Consider the following 21,187-nt stretch of genomic DNA (forward strand, 5'->3'; position numbering starts at 1 on the left):
GGAGAATTCGGATTGGGACAAAGGAATGAAAGAGGAAGTCGGCTGGTTGAATTCTGCACCGATCATAATTTAGTCCTTGCCAATACTTCGTTCAGACACCACAAACGACGGCTTTATACATGGACGAGATCTGGAGACACTGGAAGGTATCAAATAAACTTCATTATGATTAGGCAGAGATTTACAAACCAGGTGTTGGATTGCAAAACTTCCCCAGGTGGAGACGTGGACTCTGACCTCAACTTGTTAGTCATGAAATGCCATCTGAAGCTGAAGAAATTGAAGAAAGGAAATAATGCAAAGAGATGGGATCTAGACAAGTTGAAAGAAAAGAGTGTGAGGGATTCTTTCAGGGAACATGTTGCACAAGGACTAAATGAAAAGGCTGAAGGAAACAGAATAGAAGAAGAGTGGACAGCCATGAAAAATAAAGTCAGTAGGGCTGCTGAAGAAATGTTAGGAAGGAAGAAAAGATCAACTAAGTATCAGTGGATAACTCAGGAGATACTACACCTGATTGATGAAAGACGAAAATACAAGAATGCCAGAAATGAAGAGGGCAGAAAAGAATACAGGCAATTAAAGAATGAAGTGGATAGAAAGTGCAAGGTAGCTAAGGAAGAATGGCTGAAGGAGAAGTGAAAGTATGTCGAAGGTTGTATGGTCCTGGAAAAGGTAGATGCTGCATACAGGAAAATCAAGGAAACCTTTGGACAAGGAAAACTAGGTGCATGAAAATTAAGAGCTCAGATGGAAAGCCACTTCTGGAGAAAGAAGACAAAGCAGAACGATGGCAGGAACATATCCAACAGTTGTATCAAGGTGAAGATGTAAATAATTTGGTTCCGGAACAAGAAGAGGCTGTTGATGCTCATGAAATGGGAGACCCAATTTTGAGGTCAGAGTTTGACAAAGCTGTGAGCGACATAAATAGGAACAAAGCACCTAACGCACCTCAAATACCACATATATGCTGATGATGTACAAATGTACCTCCATACATCTCCAAACCTAATACTTTCGGCCATAGACAAAATCAATCAGGATTTAACATCGTTTTCTTCTTGGTCTTTGAGATGTGGGCTTAGGTTAAACCCAGCAAAAACGGAAGCCATCATCCTTGGATACCCAAAACTACTCGCGAAGGTCAATCGACCAGAGATTCCATCAACAAGGTTGCGTAATACTAACATACCATTCATGTCATCAGTAAAAGTCCTAGGCATTACTTTCGATGATGACATGTCATGGAAAACGCATATCACGAACATCACCCAGAAAACATTCTCTGCATTGCACATGCTGCGCGGGTACAAATACTTATTTCCTGAAAAACTAAAAAAAAATGCTGGTAGAAAGTCTGGTTTTCGCTCATTTTGATTATTGTGACGCGATTTATAGAGACGCTCGAGGCAAGTTATTGAGCAGATTACAACGTGGTCAAAATGCTTGTGTGAGATACGTCTGTAACCTACGGTACTATGACCATGTAACTCCTTCATATAACCATCTATCTTGGCCCCGACTAGAAATCCGTCGCACTATGCATTCCCTATGCCATCTCAATAAAATCCTTCATTCTTCACAACCATTTTACCTTACTTCATATTTCAAATACTTATCCTCTTATCACAGTCTTAACACCAGATCCACTAATAATTCCATCCTTGCTTTACCTACCCATAGAACTGCCATCTATGATAAATCATTCACAACAATTGCCTGCCGTGAGCGGAACCTCCTTCCCGAAAATATCGGAGGGTTAAGCGCTATTCGCACTTTCAAGGAAGCACTTTGGAGACATTTTATGCACCAGTAAGGATCATCTGTAAACTTGATGCTGCTACCAACCATTCTATTGTTATAGATGTCCTGGTAGAGAGTATAAAATTCTTATCCGATTTGTCTTTAAAATCAAATTTCATGTACTGCCTTTTTTTTTAATATGTAGGATATTAGTTTTAAGAATTTATCCCTTTTTATATCTGATTTATTTCATCTTAATTTAATCTTAATTTATTTCATCTTAATGTAATCTCACCATTCTTGTATTATTATTAATTTAATTTGTATTAGGTCTAGTTATTGTAAGTAATACAATGCAATATATGTATATTTCAGTTCCTGGTTAGATGGAAGAGAAGGCCTGAAGGCCTTTATTTTGCCAGGTAAAATAAAACTTTACTAAACTAAACTAAACTAAACTAAACTAAACTAAACCAAACTAAACTAAACTAAACTAAACTAAAATAAACTAAACTAAAGCACCTGAAATTGATGACATTCTCTCTGACTTACTGACTGCCTTAGGAGAAAGCAGCATGGCAAGGTTATTCCATTTAGTGTGTAAGAAGTATGAGACAGGAGAAGACCCATCCGATTTTTGGCAGTATGTTGTTATACCTATTCCGAAGAAAGCTGGTGCTGACAGGTGTGAAAACTACTACACCATTAGTTTAGTATCTCATGCCTGCAAAATTTTAACATGTATTATTTACAGAAGGATGGAAAAACAAGTTGAAGCTGAGTTGGGAGAAGATCAATTTGGCTTCAGAAGAAATGTAGGAACACATGAAGCAATCCTGACTTTACGTCTGATCATAGAGGATCAAATCAAGAAGGACAAGCCCACGTACATGGCGTTTGTAGATCTGGAAAAGGCATTCGACAATGTTGATTGGACCAAGCTATTTAAGATTCTAAAGGTGACTGGGATCAGATACCGAGAATGACGAATTATCTACAATCATTTAAACCTAAGAATTTCATTTTTGTCCGTATTGAACTGAGAAAGGATGATAGGAAAACTAAAAGGTGGACCGTTTTAAGTTTTCCTATCATCCTTATCTACAATCTGTATAAAAATCAGTCTGCAGTGATAAGAAAAGAAGCAGCAATCCAGAAAGGAGTGAGACAAGGCTGCAGTTTGTCCCCCCTCCTTTTCAATGTTTATATACAACAGGTAGTAAAGGAAATCAAAGAGGAATTTGGAAAGGGAATCACAATCCAAGGAGAGGAAATCAAAACCTTGAGATTTGCCGATGATATTGTTATTTTATCTGAAACTGCAGGAGATCTCGAGAAGTTGCTGAATGCTATGGACGAAATCTTGGGTAAGAAGTACAAGATGAAAAAAAAAAAGTCCAAAACAAAAGTAATGGAGTGCAGTTGAATGAAGGCAGGTGATGCAGGAAATATTAAATTAGGAAATGAAGTCTTAAAGGAAGTAGATGAATATTGTTACTCGGGTAGTAAAATAACTAACAATGGCAGAAGTAAGGACATAAAATGCAGATTAGCAAAAACAAGGAAGAGCTTTCTTAAGAAAAGAAATTTGCTCACTTCAAACATTGATATAGGAATTAGAAAGATGTTTTTGAAGACTTTCGTGTGGAGCGTGGCAGTATGGAAGTGAAACATGGACGATAACTAACTCAGAAAGAAAGAGAATAGAAGCTTTTGAAATGTGGTGTTACAGAAGAATGCTGAAGGTGCGATGGATAGATCGAATCACGAATGAACGAGATACTGAATCGAATTGGGGAGAGGAGATCGATTTGGCTAAATTTGATGAGAAGAAGAGATAGAATGATAGGACACATCTTAAGACCCCCAGGACTTGTTCAGTTGGTTTTTGAAGGAAGTATAGGTGGTAAGAACGGTAGGGGTAGACCAAGGTATGAATATGACAAGCAGATTAGAGCAGATGTAGGATGCAATAGTTACATAGAAAAGGTTAGCACAGGATAGGATGCCATGGAAGGCTGCATCAAACCAGTCTATGGACTGATGACTCAAACAACAACAAACACTTGTAGTTTTTCTAGATTATTCTCTTGTAAGACCTACAGTCTTTCTGAATTATTCACTGAAAATGCTTAGAGTCTTTTTAAGTTAAGCACTTCAAAATATTATTTGAATAACGTACAGTCTCTCTAAGATGAAATTAGTTTAAATCTCCTAAAGTCTGTTTAACTTATCAGTTGAAATTAATTATCACTTGAAATTAAATTATCACTTGAAAGTAAATCGGCACTTGAAATCAGATTAGCACTTGAAGTTAAAGTAGCATTTGAAAAGAATAACTTGAAAAGAAGAAAGTGCCTTTTCAGGAAGTTTGTAAATGTCTAGTGCTGTGAATGGTACAAAATAATCACTGCTTTTAAAAGTTCAAAAGTTTAAAGCTAAATGCACTCATATCACCTGAATGTTCATGTCACTGGAACTGGGGAATGCGGTTCTACGAACAGCACCTGGAACTCCAACGATGTTGTGAACACCACGTTGTACCAAGTACCATCTCCCACGTCGTACCACGTACCATCTCCCACGTCGAGTCAGGTGTTAGGTTGATATGAGGATTAAACACTCAGTCAAGATTTCTGGTGTCACTTCATTGTGAAGACACATGAGAAAGTTCAATTGATGATTAATTGTGAGTATTTAAAATAGCACTATCTGATCTAGTGAATATTAGCAAGTCACTGGTAAACAGTACTCAGAATCGCACTGTAAATCACAGTCTGTTACGTAAAATTCGAAGTAATAATCACATTTTGATATAATCATGGCTTTGGAGTGAAATTAAAGCACAGTCTGAAACATTTATGGTTTCGAAGCACACATCACTGTTCGAAAGTTTCCACACTTTTAGGTAGTCATACTTTCTAAGCATAGTTCAAGGTATACGAGTTTTTGAAACACTGTTCATATGATTCCTACTATTTACACATGATAATAATGTTTCTGACAGTCAGAACACGATGAACTTGGTTCAAAATAAAACCTGAAGTTCGAAGCTTATCAGAATATCAAGTACCAGTTCAATCCATTTACTACACACGTAAGATGTATTCAAATGTTTCTAATTATTACTAACACAAATATTAAGGGGATATTATGTGTTATTTCACTTCACTTGCGTTAATATTTTATGGAATTGCCATAAAATATCCTTAAGATTTACTAAGTTATTTGATACCACTGTTCACACACAAGTAATATTTTGGAAAAATTGTCTCCACTCGTTTATGACAAATACTAAGTTCCGAGTTCTCGGAATATCCTAAGTTCTGATATGTCACTATCCAATGCTAAATAACTCATTCTAGCACACACTGAATTTTACCAAGTTCGGAGATGTCACCGAAATATTTAGAGTTCAACTTAGCACATGCTGGATTTTTTCCAAGTCCGTAGCACTGCAGAAATTTTATAAGTACGACAACTAACTTCGCGTTACGCGACAAAGTTTCAGGTTCGACACCTGCACACGGCGACCGTACGGTCCATCATAGTTGTAGATTGCAACTGACTATACCTCTCTCATCGTGGCCCTTATATACCCGAAGTGGAGGCTGGCTCTCCACTTCTCATGAAAAACTATGTTTCCTTTCCACCTCAATATCTTGAAAACCTGTAGGTCGATTTTCTTGAAACTTTGGCCAGTTTACATTTAAAATACGGGCTTTACAATTATGTACTTAATTATTTTGTAGCCAAAAGGGTTTAGCAGACATAAAAAAATATTCTAGTACTTTCTGGACTGGTGAGCTGGCTGCACGTGGAGATTCTGTCATCCGGCCTGTTCCCCGCCTGTGACGTAGCGCTCTCCCTCTTACACACATGGCTTGCAGCTGTATCTTGAACATTTACTTCGCACGCCTTCATGTTGCAAATAAATTGCGAATTAAAAATACAATGTGCCAGGCCGTAGGCATTCCTGGTACAATATGAATGTATGACATTGACACAAGTCTGGAATGAAACATCTGGCGACGAGGAACGTACGACTTTGGAAAACACCGAAACGAAATAACAATAGTGAAGGGACAGGAAGAGGAACTACCTACGTAAATCCTTAATGGCTGGCAACCAGGTATTACTTAACAGATAGCCAGTGTCCATGCTGAAATTGTTAGGATTTCTATGTATTTCCACAGCTTCCCGTATTATCCTGGACCTGTACTGTCTTGTGTGAGTAAGAGCTCGAGCATCTTGGAACATGACATGATGACCCGACGATAAAGCGTGCTCAGCTATTGCTGATTTGTTTGGCTGGTTGAGACGAATATTACGTTCATGTTCCTTGATGCAAGTACCAATGGACTGGCATGTTTGGCCAATGTATACCTTGCCGCAAGTACAGGGAATTTCGTATACCCCAGTATGTAAAAGTGGGGACAATCTGTCCTTGGTTTTACCCAGACTGTGAGCAATTTTAGTTTAAAGATAAAAATTTCATTGTTTCTCTTATGTATTGAATAGGTTGAACCTCTTTTTCAATTATTCAATAACAGCAATTTTAGTGACGGTACCAAACACTGTTTTTATACTGTGTTTGTGGAGGACCTTGGCAATTCGATCTGTGGTGTTATGAATGTAAGGCAGGTAGGCAGTTCGCTTCACTTCTACATTCTGTGAGCTTTGCTTGGTCATTTCTCTAGGATGCAGGGTTCTATGAATTTGCAAATCACTGTAACCATTACCCTTGAACGTGACTTTGAGTGTGTCCATCTCCATCTGGATGTTTGATGGTTCACAAATTCATCTCGCCCTCTTGGTGAGTGTCGTGAGAATGCCTTGTTTTTGTGCTGGATGGTGGTGAGGAACTGCAAGAATATAACGATTTGTGTGGGTATGCTTATGATAGATGGTATGTCCCAAGGAGCCGTCCGGTTTCTTTCTTACTAGAACATCTAAGAAAGGAAGGCATCCGTCCGTCTCCATCTCCATAGTGAATTTAATTGAAGGATGTTGCTGATTTAGGTGGTTTAGAAATAGATGAAGTTTCTCAAGACCTTCTATCCAGTCTCGCCAGCCTGCTTGGAAGACAGCCGTGAAGATAACATCTAGTGAATTCAACCCCACCTCTAAATGGTTAACAGAGTGGTCTTTATCCCCAGCTCGGGCAATAGTGGATATTAATAACCCATCCACAAAGCTGGCAGGCTTTGATCTGCCACGCTGCACCTGGAGTAGACTAAACCGCATGAGATGTGGAGTAGGTAGAACAGCATCTACTTTACACACCTGGGGCTGGTCAGTTTCTCCATACTGTGATTGTGGGGAGGATCGACAAACAATGAAACATGTAGTGCAGGAATGTCCACTCCGTGCTTTCACTGGCACCATGGAAGACCTCAACACAGCAACACCCGAAGCAGTGAAGTGGGTGGCGGGTTTGGACATTCACATTTAGTGACATGTACATCACTCGCACTCAGTGTGTATATATGAACTGTCAGAGTTGATAGGTGGATAGCGATGTAAATATATTGTGTTTTCTTCTTGTATTTTCAAACTTTGTAAATTGCTTTCTTTGACTGTATAGATATGATTATTTGTATTTACTTTGTACTCATCTTTCACTGGTTGTGTAAATAGTTTATAGGTTGTCATTATTCATCATACGCCAAATAAATAAATAAATAATCCAGACCCCAAATGTATCATCAACAAACCTCCACCATATCGTAGGTTTTACTGGTGCCAAAGCAATAGCCTCCTCCTCAAAATGCTCCATAAAGAAATTACCCACTATGGGCGAAAGTGGACTTCCCATAGCCACCCCACAAGAAATAGCTGGAAGTCATGCAGTGGTAAAATAGCTTAGTAATGTCCTCAGGGAACAGGTGTTCAATGAGAGACATGACCGAGTCAATCGGCACTTAAGTGAAGAAGGATTCCACATCGAAACTCACCAAAATTGCATTACGTTGAAGGGTTATGGTTGACAGCTTGTTGATGAAATACCAAGAGTCCCTGATGTATGATTCAGTACGTCCTATGTATGGCTGAAGGAATTTGCTTAGGTATTTAGCCAGAGTATACGAAGGAGAACCTATCGCACTAGCAATAGGTCTGAGGGGAACATCGTTTTTATGGATCTTAGGAGGTCCATATAATCTAGGTGGCACTGCATCCCCCGGGGACAGATGTTTAGCCTCCTCTTTTGGAACTGAAGATTGCCTAAGAGCTTCACGGTGGAGGTGGACGCATGAGTGGTAGGGTCACGTGAGTTCAGTCTGTAAACAGGCTATGACAATATAGATGAGATCTTATTCTTATACTCGTCAGTGTTCATTACCCCGATCAGCTGAGAGAATAGTCAGTTCAGAATCATCTCTAAGTTCCTTCAGAGCTCTCCTCTCGCCTGGTGTTAAATTGGGCGCGGGTACAACAGTGGACCGTATGAATCTCACACATTTCTGTCTTAACTCCTCAGTGGGAATTTTAGAGCGAGCGACAGCGAAATTAACACCCCTAGCTAGAACTGCCGCTTGGTTCTCATCCAAGGAATTCTTGGAAAGATTGACTACGGTTTTACTAGCATCCAGGTTTGTGCGAGAGACCGCCTTTTCTGAGCCATAGATGTTCATTCCCATAGGGAATCTGAAATATTTGTCCCGAATGAGTATATTTATAATACCAATATAAATGGTCCATTATTGGACATTATAAATTTTCCAGCTAACTCATTCCTGGTTGCCAGCGTTTCGCCACCGTGTGCTAGCCATGCGTCTTGGTAGGTATGCTAGGTACCAACTGACGAGCCCAACCTAGCACACGGGGGCAAAAAGATGGCAACCAGGAATGAGTTAGCTGGAAAATTTATAATGTCAAATAACAGACCATTTATATTGTTTCTGAGCTAGTGGGAGGAACTTAAGATTTCTGTCTGAAAGACACCTGGTTGAATTTTCATTCAGCCTGTATAACAGTAATGCAATCGAAAGACAACCACAATTCCCACGAGAGAGAGAGTTATTGTGAACTCTGAAAAGTGGTGGCAAAAGGGGCTCTGGTTAAGACGCAGCAGGTCGTTATGCTACTTAGGTTCCAAAATGGGTAAAAAAAGTAAATAAATGCAATGTAAATTTTAATCTTATACCAGTTGCATAGTATTATTTGAAGTAATTCCACATACTGTATATGAGTTGACTATGTTTGTACATATAGGAGATATTATAAGTAGAATTTTGTAAACAATATAAATTTATTAAGGATGATCTGTTTGTTTATTGTATTCTAGAAAAATTTTCTTCTTCTCTTGTTAATTTAAAATTTAGTGCTTGACAATAATGTATTTTAGTGTACCATTTGCCACCGAGGTAGACACCTCATTTGCAAATTTTTGATTTAATAACAGGTGTAAACGAAACAACTCTCGGGAGACTGAGTCCAGTTCCTTACGAGTGTAATGCATTCTCTCGATCACATGAGCCTTCCTAGCACGTTGATATATTCTCCTGGCCTTCGGAGTATTTAACGTGTGCTTCAGCTTCACACAGATGGGAATGATGTTATGGTCCCTACAGGAACTGGACTCAGTTAGCAAAACTCTGTAAATCTCCTTGACTCTTGAGCGTATGGAGCAATGGGGCTCAACTAACATGTGGAAAACAGAGAGGTTCAAGCTCAGAGGATTAATTGACAAATTTTGTTGATTTTCTGATTTCTCCTACATTGTATTTAAACTACTGTACCTGAAATCTTGTTCTGTCGCTGAGCGACGTGTTTTGTTAACAGTTGCCATTTGAAAACAAAAAAACAAAAAAACACAGCAGAAAAGAAATATAAATCAGATTTTAAATCTTTTTGTTACCGTATTCGCGTGGAACAGAGAGGTGAAAGAAGGTGCTGGCTTGAATGGGTCTTTCTACGACAGTCAAAATTTTAATTTAAACCTATGAAAAATTAAGGTTGTATTTCTTTTCATATATTAAATTTTAATAAAACAATGTGATAGGCAACAGAATAAGATTTCATGTACAGAGCTAGTTTGGTACAAAATTGAAAAAACAGAAAAACCTAGGAAAGGTTAGCTACACTTTGAGCTCCAAGCTCCCTATTTAAAAGGTCCTTACATCACTACTGTTGTGTTTAGTTAGATAGGCAAGGAGACAAATCTCCCAATTTGTTTTACAGGAAATTTAAATCACAATTTTCAAGAGCACTTTGCTCCAAAGGTTACAAGTTATGACCTTCCAACGGAACCATTCAATATTCACGCAAATATACTTTACATTTGAAGAAAAGAGCCTCAATGCTCTACAATTCTACCAAGGAGACTACGCTCCCAAACCCTTACAGGCTACTCAAGGCAACCTTTAAATTTTACATTTGGGATTAGAGCGTCTCTGCTCAATAAAATGTACACTTTCAGGTGCCTCTAGGCACAACTTACAATTTACAAGACCGTATCAATTGTGTTTTAAGTTTACACAGTGGTATCGAGTATACATTCTACCGGGCCTTCGTGGAAAATAATAGGTTCGATTACTGGCCCAAAAATCAAAAGGTATGGAGGCAGAAACTTGCGCTCCTTGAAATCCAAGATTAAAACCCTACATGGCTGGTGGCTCGACAATACAGAGGCTAATCCTAAACTACTGAGGTGACTAGATGGACAAAATAAGTTACAATATACAACAGTGAAAACAATTACAAAACACAGTCACCTCCAAATTAAATTAAAGGGGAGTTCAACAAGGTAATGCACTCTCTATCCCTGGATTTCTGTTAAGTACTCTTGACTTACCTTTTACATGAGAAGAAAGAAAAATTTACATTTTCAAAATTTTACAGTTACATTATTAAAGATAGGAAACCTTCCCCTCGAATTAGCTGGCAGAGATACCTACAGAGTTAGAAAAATGGTGGCCATTACCTTAGCTGTTGTTCTGCTTGCCAATGGATGAGGTCCCCGCCTCCTGTCTGAACACACACACAGTCAGTAACACGACGATCAGTAACACAAGTTAACTTGAAAAGGCAGCAGTTTTTATACCCGAGAGGAAGGTTCGAGAAGGCTACGGACTAAAACCAGACACACCCTCTCACTTTAGTGGTAGATAAAATAGGTACAAGATGAGTATAATTGGCTGAAAACTACATACACAAAATTTCTGATTGGCCAGAATCCAAGTTGGTGGGATAAGTTAGAAGTGTTGCAACCTTCAAAGTATCAAAACAAAGAAAATATCAGTTCAGTTTGAAAACCTATAAATACAAAATTTCTTTAAATTTTTAGTTGTTCCACTTTGCACCAGAGCGCATGACATCAGTTCTTTAATAGAAACATCTATGGAGAAAAGTCCGAACATCTTGAAATAGTTGTTGCCAAATTTAGGTGTTTAGCGTTCTTCAAGGAGCTTCTTTAGAAAGGTCCTCATCAGCTTGCGGGCGGACTTGAGTGAAATAAAATAGCTCTCGCGGACCTAACACACAACCACCTAGGAGGTTAACAAACATAGATGTAAATTGGAGCCTGCTCCGCATAAAGTTCATTACATTCCATAGCCAATATTGTACCCTGGTGGAGGTGTAGGCTGCATCATTCAATTATTTATTAAGGAAAACATTTCAGATACGCTAAGCAGAAATACTGTATATTGTACATGGTAATTCGTAAGGTGTTGTGACACAGCCAGACTTCTGTCTCCATGAGGATTACGACCTCAGAAGGAAGCACAATAGCAAGCAAAATTAGCATTCTGAGAACTCTTACCGAAAAGGAAAGAGAATGGGAGGGTGATTTCCAAAACCAACAGGGAAATCCATTGCCCCAGGGTCGGCCGATATTCTGAACAAGTGAACACTTTGCACAGGACTTCTTGGAAACGTCGTCATGGAAAATGCAAGGCTGCAGACGTGTTTGAAGCTTGCAGTCTGCAGCTAAAGGAAAAACATGAGATTTCAAACTCCCGCTTACCTATAGGCCAATGATAAAGTTCGCTGGGCAGAAAAAGTCATGCCAACATCATATTACAGGAGGTGATATAAAGAGTAACTTTGCGAATAAAATTAATAACTGAATACAGATTCATAATTAGAAAAAACTTTTTTTTTTGCTAGTGGCTTTACGCCGCACCGACACAGATAGGTTTGATGGCGACGATAGGATAGGAAAGGCCTAGGGGTGGAAGGAAGCGGCCTGGTTTGAAAATGGGAAACTACGGACAACCATTTTCAAGGCTGCCAACAGTGGGATTCGAATCCACTATCTCACGGATTAGGAAAAATTTAGAAGCATGAGCTAATATTACAAGTTGGTAATTGATGGAAATCTGCTGTTGTAATTCTCGGAAATCAGTAACCCTATTCTCTGATTGGTTAAAAGCAAGGAACACTAATGGCATGATATTACCCACCAAGACGACAGGAGCCTTATTCGTAATTGTTATAATTACCAGCGATAGAAATGAGTTGAGATTTCATGCAGAAGCAAGAAGTATATAATCACACAGATGAACCACAAGTTTAAGTCACAGGCAGGTCTGAGTCTAGTCAAATGGGGAAATTGGAGCTTCTCACTCTAACGTGACCTTTCATGAAGCCGGAAAGGGGAAGAAACTTCTTCTTCTTCTTCCTGTTTCCAAATTTGGCCGCCTATGGACCGCACTGAACTTAAGGCTCTTCTTCTTCTTCTTCTTCTTCTTCTTCTTCTTCTTCTTCTCCTCCTCCTCATCCTCCTCCCAACCTCTTCATTCTTTCACTTCTGATCTTCCTTTCTTTCTCAGATATGACCAGTTTGGGTCTACATTTTGGTGGTTTCTCCTGGAATGTTTTGATGCTGTCCACTTGACTTCTAAATTCTTTTCTGTTGTGAACCATATCCACTGTAAGTCCACTTTCTATTGCATCTCTTTTTACCTCTTCCACCCACTTCGAAGCTTTTATTCTAGTGATGTACTTGAATATTTTCTTAGTTAGCCGCTTCTCATCCATTCTTTCTAGATGCCCATAGAATTTCAGCCTTCGCTTTCGCATGGCGACAGTGATTTTTTCGGTGTATTTATAGAGGTCATCATTTTTTCTATTCCTCCACTCCCCATCAGCATTTTTCTGTGGTCCTAAAATTTTCCTTAAGATTCTCCTCTCCTTTTTTTTCGAGATCTTGAACCTCACCCTTTTTATTCATTGTCAGGCTCTCTGAAGCGTAGAGACCTTCTGGCTTTACCACTGAGCTGTAGTGTCTAAGTTTCGCCTCTTTTGTTGTGTCTGTTCTGGGTTAACCTGTAAGCCAATTCTAGTTTTCTAATTCTTTCCCTAATCGCCTCTTTATCCAATCCATTAGGTTCTATCCATTCCCCTAGATATTTCAATTTCTCAGTTCTTTTTACAATCCCATGCTTCACTTCTAAGTGTCTCTCCCCTTGATGTCCATATTCCATGTATTCCGTCTTCTCATATGACACTTTGAGACCCGTTTTCTCAGCGATCTCATGTAGAGTACTCAGCATAATTTGGGCATTTTCTCGGTTGTGAGCCAAGAGTGCAAGATCATCCGCGAAAGGTAAGGTGGACCCTTTTAAGTTTTCCTATCTTCCATTCTCAGTTCAATACGGACAAAAATGAAATTCTTAGGTTTAAATCCTGTTTTTATTTCAAATGGTTCAGAAATTTCACCGAAGAATTTGACTTTTGAGAAAGTTTCTGTCAAGGTTTTTCTTATTAAAATTCTTGTTTTCCTGTCAATTCCGAATTACTCTAGGACGTTAAATAGAATCTGCCTGTCAATTGAAACATACGCTTTCTTAAAATCAACAAATATTACCACGATGTTCTGGCTTCTCAAAGCTCTTATTCTGAGAATGCTCTTCAGGTTAAATATTTGTTCTGCGCATGATCTTCCTTTTCGAAAACCAGCTTGGTACTCACCAATGAGATGGTCTGCTTGTTCTTCAACTCTTCTCAATAGTACTTTAGAGAGTATCTTATATGTTATTGGGAGTAAAGAGATGCCTCTATAGTTATTGATGTTCGTCTGGAGACCTTTCTTGTGAAGTGGGTGTATAAGAGCACACTTCCAATCACTTTTTTTTTTTTTTTGCAAGTTGCTTTACGTCGCACCGACACAGATAGGTCTTAAAGCGACTATGGGACAGGAGAGGGCTAGGAGTGGGAAGGAAGCGGCTGTGGCCTTAATTAAGGTACAGCCCCAGCATTTGCCTGGTGTGAAAATGGGAAACCACGGAAAACCATCTTCAGGGCTGCCGACAGTGGGGTTCGAACCTACTATCTCCCGAATACTGGATACTGGCCGCACTTAAGCGACTGCAGCTATCGAGCTCGGTCTATGACGGTGTGGATTGCTTTTGCTGCAGTTTCTCGTCCAAACTTCCACATTTCTGCAATAATTCCATCTTCACCTGGTGCTTTGTTGTTTTTAAGCTCATTTATTATTTCTTTGATCTCTTCTAGACTCGGTGGCTTGGAATCTTGGTTATCCTAAGATAGATTTTTTGTATCCAATCTTTCCACAGGTTCTGCACAATTCAGTAACATTTTGAAGTAATTACGAGAAATTGACAATTTTCTTTGTTGTTCGTTACTACACTACCATCCTCCCGCTTGAAACACGAACTTGATGGCTGGTATCCCTGTGGTTCCTCTCTGAAGGTTTTGTAAAATGCTTGAGTGTTGTTCTTTCGAAAATCATCTTCTATCTTATCCATCCTACTTCTGTCATAATTTCTTTTCTCTGATCGTACGATCTTAGCTGTTTTCTTCCTCTCTTCCCTGAAAGTTTCCCATCTCTCTTCGGTTTTGTTGGAATGCCACCTGTTCCATGCTTGTAGTCTTCTGTCCAAAGCTTCATCACACTTTTCATTCCACCACCTGTGTTTTCGTTTCCTCGCTGGATTCCCCAAACCTTCAGCTGCTTTAAACATTGAGTTTTTGATCTTCCCAGCTGTTCATATTCAGCTTCGACAACTTTTCACAATATGTCTCTTTGCTTTGTTTCAGAGTATCTGCATCAATTCTAAGCTTCCTCTTGATTCTTTGTTTGGGTTTGTTTGGTTGGAATCTTACTTTAATCTCCGAGAGGTAGTGGTCTGAATCTATGTTTAAGCTTTTTCTTACCTTAATGTTCAAGATTTCCCTTCGGTTTCTGGTCGTAATAACAACATGGTCGATCTGAAACTCCCCCAGCAAAGTGTTAGGAGATGCCCATGTTATTTTTTTCTTGTTAGGGAGTGCCTTGAAGTATGTAGACATGAGTTTCAAGTTAAAATGTCTGCAGAAACTGATTAATCTTTCGCCATTTCTGTTTGTTCTGTTATGTGCTGGGTAGTCCCCCACAATTTTCCTGTACCTTCTTTTTTTGCCTATCTGAGCATTGAAATCACCAACCAAAATTTTCACATGGTGTTGTGGAATTTTGGACTTGTGTCTTCAAGAATTTCCCAAAAGTCATCTACCTTCTCCGGGTTTTCCTTGTTATCGTCATCGGTGCATGTGCATTGATGATCGTGTATGCTTTATTGCCAAACCTAAAGGATAGAAACGAGATCCTCTCTGTTGGTGAGGTGAAATTGATGATGGACTCCAGAATGTTACTTTTAACCATAAAGGCCGTACCTAGGATCGTCACATTTGCGTTGTTTTTTATTGCCGGTTTTCCTTTGTAAATTCTATAGCCATTAGATTCCATGTGATTTTCATCAAGGTATCTTGTCTCTTGAAGTGCAAGTATGTAAATATCTCTCTCTCTCTCTCAAAACATCAGTAAGTTGTTTTAATTTTCCAACTTTTAGGAGCGTGTTGATGTTCAGTGTTCCGAGCAGATGTTTTTGCTTGGTTTGTATCTTCCTTGAGGAGGTTCTGGGAAGCTCCGACTCTTCCCTGCATGACGTTCCAGGCTGTCCAGAATCCAAAGGCCTGGTTGCACCGCTCACGGCGGTGGGGGATTTCCGTTCCGGCTGCCCCCTGGAGTAGTCTTTCCTGAAGGTGTTTCCATCATGCCTTATGTTGAAGTTACTGTAGTTGGGAGAGTAGGCATTGCCTGCTCCTCCGAATTAAAACTGAGGTTGTAAGCCCCACAGTTTGGTTCTTCCGCCCTCTAAACCATTGAGAATCTTCCTCTTCTGCTTTAGAGACCGTTGACCCTTTTCTTTTGCCTCAGTTGATCCGCGGCTGTTTATTTGGAGGAACCTTATTCACACCTGTACCGCATATTTACAGGAACCTCCCCTATCAGCCATAGGGAAGCGCCGCGTTGGGGTTAAGGCTCCCCCATCCCAGTATCTTATGTAAGATCATATCCAACCTCTGCTTGGTTCCTGGAGTATATTTGTAGCCGTACCTTTGGAGGACTGACGCCTCGCATTGCTTGTCTTAAAGATGGCTGACAGTATGGGCCGGCTGTTTGGTCTAAACAACGCCAAGAATTGAAAGTAGAATGCACATCTTCTTGTGGTTTCTATGGTAGCGATGGCAAAGAAACAAAATGGGTGCAATGAATAAGATGCTGACACTTACGGCATAAATATCAATAGTAAATATGAACCAAAACACTATGAAAATAGAGTAAATTCACTAGATAGCACTACCACAAACTTGGCACTCAAAATGAATTCACAAATACTCCTCGGAAGCCACAAATGAAGCGTAGATCTTCAATATATGTGGATATACAACGCAGCCCCATAACACATGATCTCATCCGCTGGGCACAGAGGGGAAGAAACTAATATAAATATACATCCGTGCGGCTGACAAGACACTCGATAAAATTTGGTCAAGCTGTCACGACGTCAGTACATGTAAACAGGCACACTCCATGACATTTGTTCACACTGTTACTACGTTTGTTAGCAAATGAAAGTAAAACCTACTGTTTTCCACCTATTCAATACATAGTTTTATTTACAATGCGTGTATTTACATTACATGGGACTAGTTTCAACCCTACTTGGGGTCATCATCAGCCGTATTTAAACATACTGAATATTTGATGAAATCCTAAAACATGTTTCTAATGAGCAGTAAGAAGAGTATGAAACAAATAATGTAATTAACACTATGATGTGTGGTTGAATTAGGCTAAGTGCCATGGTGCTAAAAATATTACGAGTGACAATACATAATACAAGTACACAAATACGTTAAAAAGTCTGGTTATAGAAGTACAAATAAGATGGTCTATGTTGCGGATCAACATGAGTCGAAAGACAGAACATGTCATTGCAGATAAATATGAGATTTCATAATAATTAAACTGACAATAATCTCAACAAATGTACATGTTAAACAGAGAATAGAACTGTACAACTAGCCATTGATTAACTTACAGAAAAATAAACTAACATAGAAAATAATGTTCAGGAAACAAAGACGTAAATAATTACATAAACCACCAACAACTAACACAGTTAACACAGCACCACTGCGAATAATATCACAAAAGCGACTGAGAGCAAGCCAAGTGGCATCTATGTTATCACTGCCACATTAACAGACCATTTTCAAGCAGCGTTAGTCAACTTTTTCCCACCGGTGGTGCTAAATGTCAAACTCCAACTCTAATGGACCCAACTATACATATCTGGCTGTTTATCTAACAGTTGTAGTACAGGCCCTAACACTAGCATAGTACTGAAATTTACCTGATAGATATTGTTCCGGGGTTTACTGTGGATCGCAGAGGTGAAAGAAGGTGCCGGGATGAATGGGTCTAATTACAATGTCAAGAATGAATTTAAAACTTAAACTGAAGGTTATATTTTTTTTAAACAAAAAATTTCACAATTTCACAGGTACAAGTAGCAAACATTTAATAGAACTGAAAAAAAAAAAAAAAAAAAAAAAAAATCCAAGATTCAGAACCTTAACTCTTTGGGCTTTAAGCCCTTAGCTTTACATTTCCTGAGCTACAAGCTCAAATTTACAAAGAGCACAAATTTACTCAAGGGCAGAAATCCCCTTAATTCATTGAGCACTTGCTCCCAAAATACAATGTCTAGCCTTCAAGAGGCATTCATAAATCCTAGAAAAAGAGTGAACAGGTTCTCAGTTTTCCAAGCCTACTCAAGGCAACATAGCATGAATCTGTAATAATCTCTGGCCTTACAAGGCACTATTTACAACTAGAAATCTTATTACACAGAGGTATCTAGTACCCAACCTACAGGGCCTTAGTGAAAAAGAACAGGTTAAATAAATGGCCCAAGTACAATTAGAATGGAGTCAAAAACTGAGCTAAAAAAAAAAAAAAAAACCAACAAAACTTTAAAAACCTATAGGTAGCACGCATGGAGATAACTTTAATACATTGCAGAAACAAAACGTGGCACCTCAAACCAAGATGAAGGGAAGCTCGAGCGGGTACATCACTCTCTATCCCTGATTTACAGTAGAAGATTTTATGAAGTTATTACATTAGCTGGCAGAAAGTTACATTTTTAGAAAGAAGGTTACACGGTTAACGATTTCGGACCTTTCTCTCAGGTTAAACTGCGGAGCTAGCAAGAAAGAAAGAAAGATGTTATGTGGCCATTAACTTGTAGAAGTTCTAGCAGCTGACGAAGAGGCCTCTTGCCTCCTGTTTGACACACACACACACACTCAGTAAGATGACGATCAATTGGCCCAGAGATGTGAAAATCCGCAGTTTAAAAACCCTCTGGGAAAGTTCGAGACCATTCAAGATTAAACTAGCCACACCCTCTCAATTTTATTGGTAAATTTAAAAGTTACACTCAAAATCAAAGAAGAAGACTGTGATTGGTAGAAAATTAATTATAGAAATTAGGGATTGGCTAGATTCAAAACTGGGGGAAATAAAAGTAAATACTGCCAACCCAAAAATAAATGAACATCAATTAGTAAAAAAAAAAAAAAAAAAAACAAAACTTATGAATACAAAACTTCTTTAAATCAAAAGTTCTTTCACTTCACACCAGAGTGCATGATCATAGTTTTTAGTAGTGACATCTGTGGAAGAATGTCCAAACTTCTTGACGAATGACAAGCAAAACGAGTAGAAATACAGTCAGTTCAGGAAACTTCACAACAGCAAAATTACATCAGATTTTAGTGTTGACATCTGCTGAGTAAAGTTCTAAATAGGTATAGTTTCAATTTCACTGTTTCACCAGTAGAGGAGTTCTTTTAGGCGCTAGATTTAATTGCACGGCATTGGGGTGTACCTCCTGGTACAGATATATTTACAAAAAGACACTTAAGTTGAAAACCAGAAAAGCAGCTGGCCCTTTCTGGCCCTAGAGTACTCTGACGGAGACGCCATGTTTCAACAGGACAATGTTCTGTGGTGGCATGCATCTGGTTGGAGGAGCACTCCAGTGAAGTTATGACTAAGGATTGGCTCTCCGATCCCCCGATCTTAATCCAATCGTGCATTTATGTGATGCTTCATGAACCCCGCATCAACTACTCAAGAACAAATGTGGGTAGAAATTTGTGGGTCCAGATCGATTCCAACACCTTATAGAGTCGATGCCTTGTTGTATTGCTGCCATTTTGAGGGCTCGCGGAGGAGCAACTCATTATTAACATCACATTCAGTGTCTTCCCATGACTTCTGGCCACTCAGCATACATACATACATACATACATACATACATACATACATACATACATACATACATACCTATATACATACACTTCATTAAAAAATTCCTCACCAGCAGTGTTGTACAGATGCTACCATTCATTCAGTCACCATTAAAAGAGCAGACACTCACCATTGGAAGAGTAAAGTTTTGGAATCTTCAACACCTTGGAATATATATGCCATTGCTGCCATAGCAACAAGAACATGGGATTTCAAGCCATCATCTGGAGCAAGCCAGTGCAGTATCGTTTCATAGGCATTGTAGGAGTCTTGGTATTTTTCCGCTGTCAAAAATGAAAGTAAATATTAGATTATTCCGTACAAAGTACACTAATGTTAGATAAACTAAAATAAATTGGTTCAGAACTAATATACGAAAATGAAAGTCAGTAATACAGACACTTAAATCTGGGAATAGATTGGAAATTTCCTTACTATAATCTGATTACCTTTAAAATATGCAAGAGCCAAGCCACACTGAGAAACAAAGGATGCCTGTCTGATTTCGCGATAGCACTGAATAGCTTCATCATATTTCTGCAACTGAACTAAAATCCTGCCATAATTGCAGCGAACTTTGTCTGGTAATTCAGGATTTTTCTCTCCCTCCAGCAATTTTAGTGCTCTTGCAAACGCTGCACCTGCCAAGTTGTACAGCTTTTGTCTCTCCATCAGCAATCCATATATATTCAGAGCATGTGCATCATTTGGATAAGTAGCTGAAAAAAATAAACACAATATCACACTTCATATGTAATGGAAGGGGAGCAAATACACAAAGGATTTTGTTCATATCTTTTTTTATGTTTCTTCAGCTACATGCTGACTTGATACTAATGATTTCATTGACAAGAAAGATGTATTTATTTATTTGTTGTAAGATGAATCAAAGTTATTTGCATATACATTTTAATACAAAGTTTGTAGACAAATGTACACATTCGCAAGCTCGTACGATCTTACAATTCTAGGTCTAGTTCTCTGACCCATTCTATTGCTTCAACTGATGTATGATGGATGTCCGTTACTGTTCCCCTGAAAGTATGAGGAGGACAGTCAGCGACAATGTAGTGGTTGGTCTGCAAGGAGCCACCACAGTCATAATTTGCAGATATAGCCCATCCCCATTCGTGTAGCAGATATCCACATCTGCCTTGTCCAGTTTGGATCCGGTTGATGAACCTCCACTGAAGTCTTGGGGAGGTCGAATCGTTGTATTCGCTTAGAAGGGTCTTCAACTAGATTTATATTGATTACTGAAGACTGCTTCCACTGGATTTTCCATGAACTTGTAACTGCTGTGCGCCAGCCATGGTGGTTTCCTTGATTTCAAGCGCTGATGTTCTGTTTGTGCAATATCTTGGTGAAGGAGTAGATCTGGATTCTGTTGAATGTTTTTCCATACATTTAGAAGTGCTTCTGATCTTCTTAGGGCTGGAGGTGGAATATTGCTGAGAACAGGTACCCTTGGGGTTAGCCGAGATCCAATCTCAAAGTTACAGCAGGGATTATTTACTACATTCCCTGCATCATCCATGTCAGCCAATCAAGGATCTGAACGGAATTAAAGAAAGATGTAGATGACGACGTAACTGGAACTGGCAATGTTCATAATTTTCCGGGCACACTCGAAATTCATGATGATTCTTAAAAAAAAATGCAAATGAAGATAATGATGAACTCACATCATTTCAACAATTTTCAGCAATAAAATTCTTTAAAAAGAAATACCCTGACAAACAAACAGTATGAATGGAGAAAATCAGACTCAATGTGCACAAAATATTAAAGAAAGTGAAACAGGCTTAAAAAAAAGTTCAAGAC

The 21,187-nt window shown here is 38.9% G+C and overlaps 1 protein-coding gene across 2 annotated transcripts in view; it reads right to left on the reverse strand.

Moving 5' to 3' along the window:
* LOC136873665 (tetratricopeptide repeat protein 37) overlaps positions 1 to 21,187 on the reverse strand; it is a 311,142-nt gene that overhangs the window by 65,794 nt on the left and 224,161 nt on the right. For both annotated transcript variants that reach the window (XM_067146760.2, XM_068228003.1), the window contains 2 exons: positions 19,813 to 20,082; positions 19,494 to 19,647 (listed from right to left, as the gene is read on the reverse strand). In XM_067146760.2, the coding sequence (XP_067002861.1) occupies positions 19,494 to 19,647; positions 19,813 to 20,082 (424 nt within the window). The remainder of the gene's footprint in view (positions 1 to 19,493; positions 19,648 to 19,812; positions 20,083 to 21,187) is intronic.

The sequence above is a fragment of the Anabrus simplex genome, chromosome 5, assembly GCF_040414725.1.
Source record: "Anabrus simplex isolate iqAnaSimp1 chromosome 5, ASM4041472v1, whole genome shotgun sequence".
Lineage (NCBI taxonomy): Eukaryota > Metazoa > Arthropoda > Insecta > Orthoptera > Tettigoniidae > Anabrus > Anabrus simplex.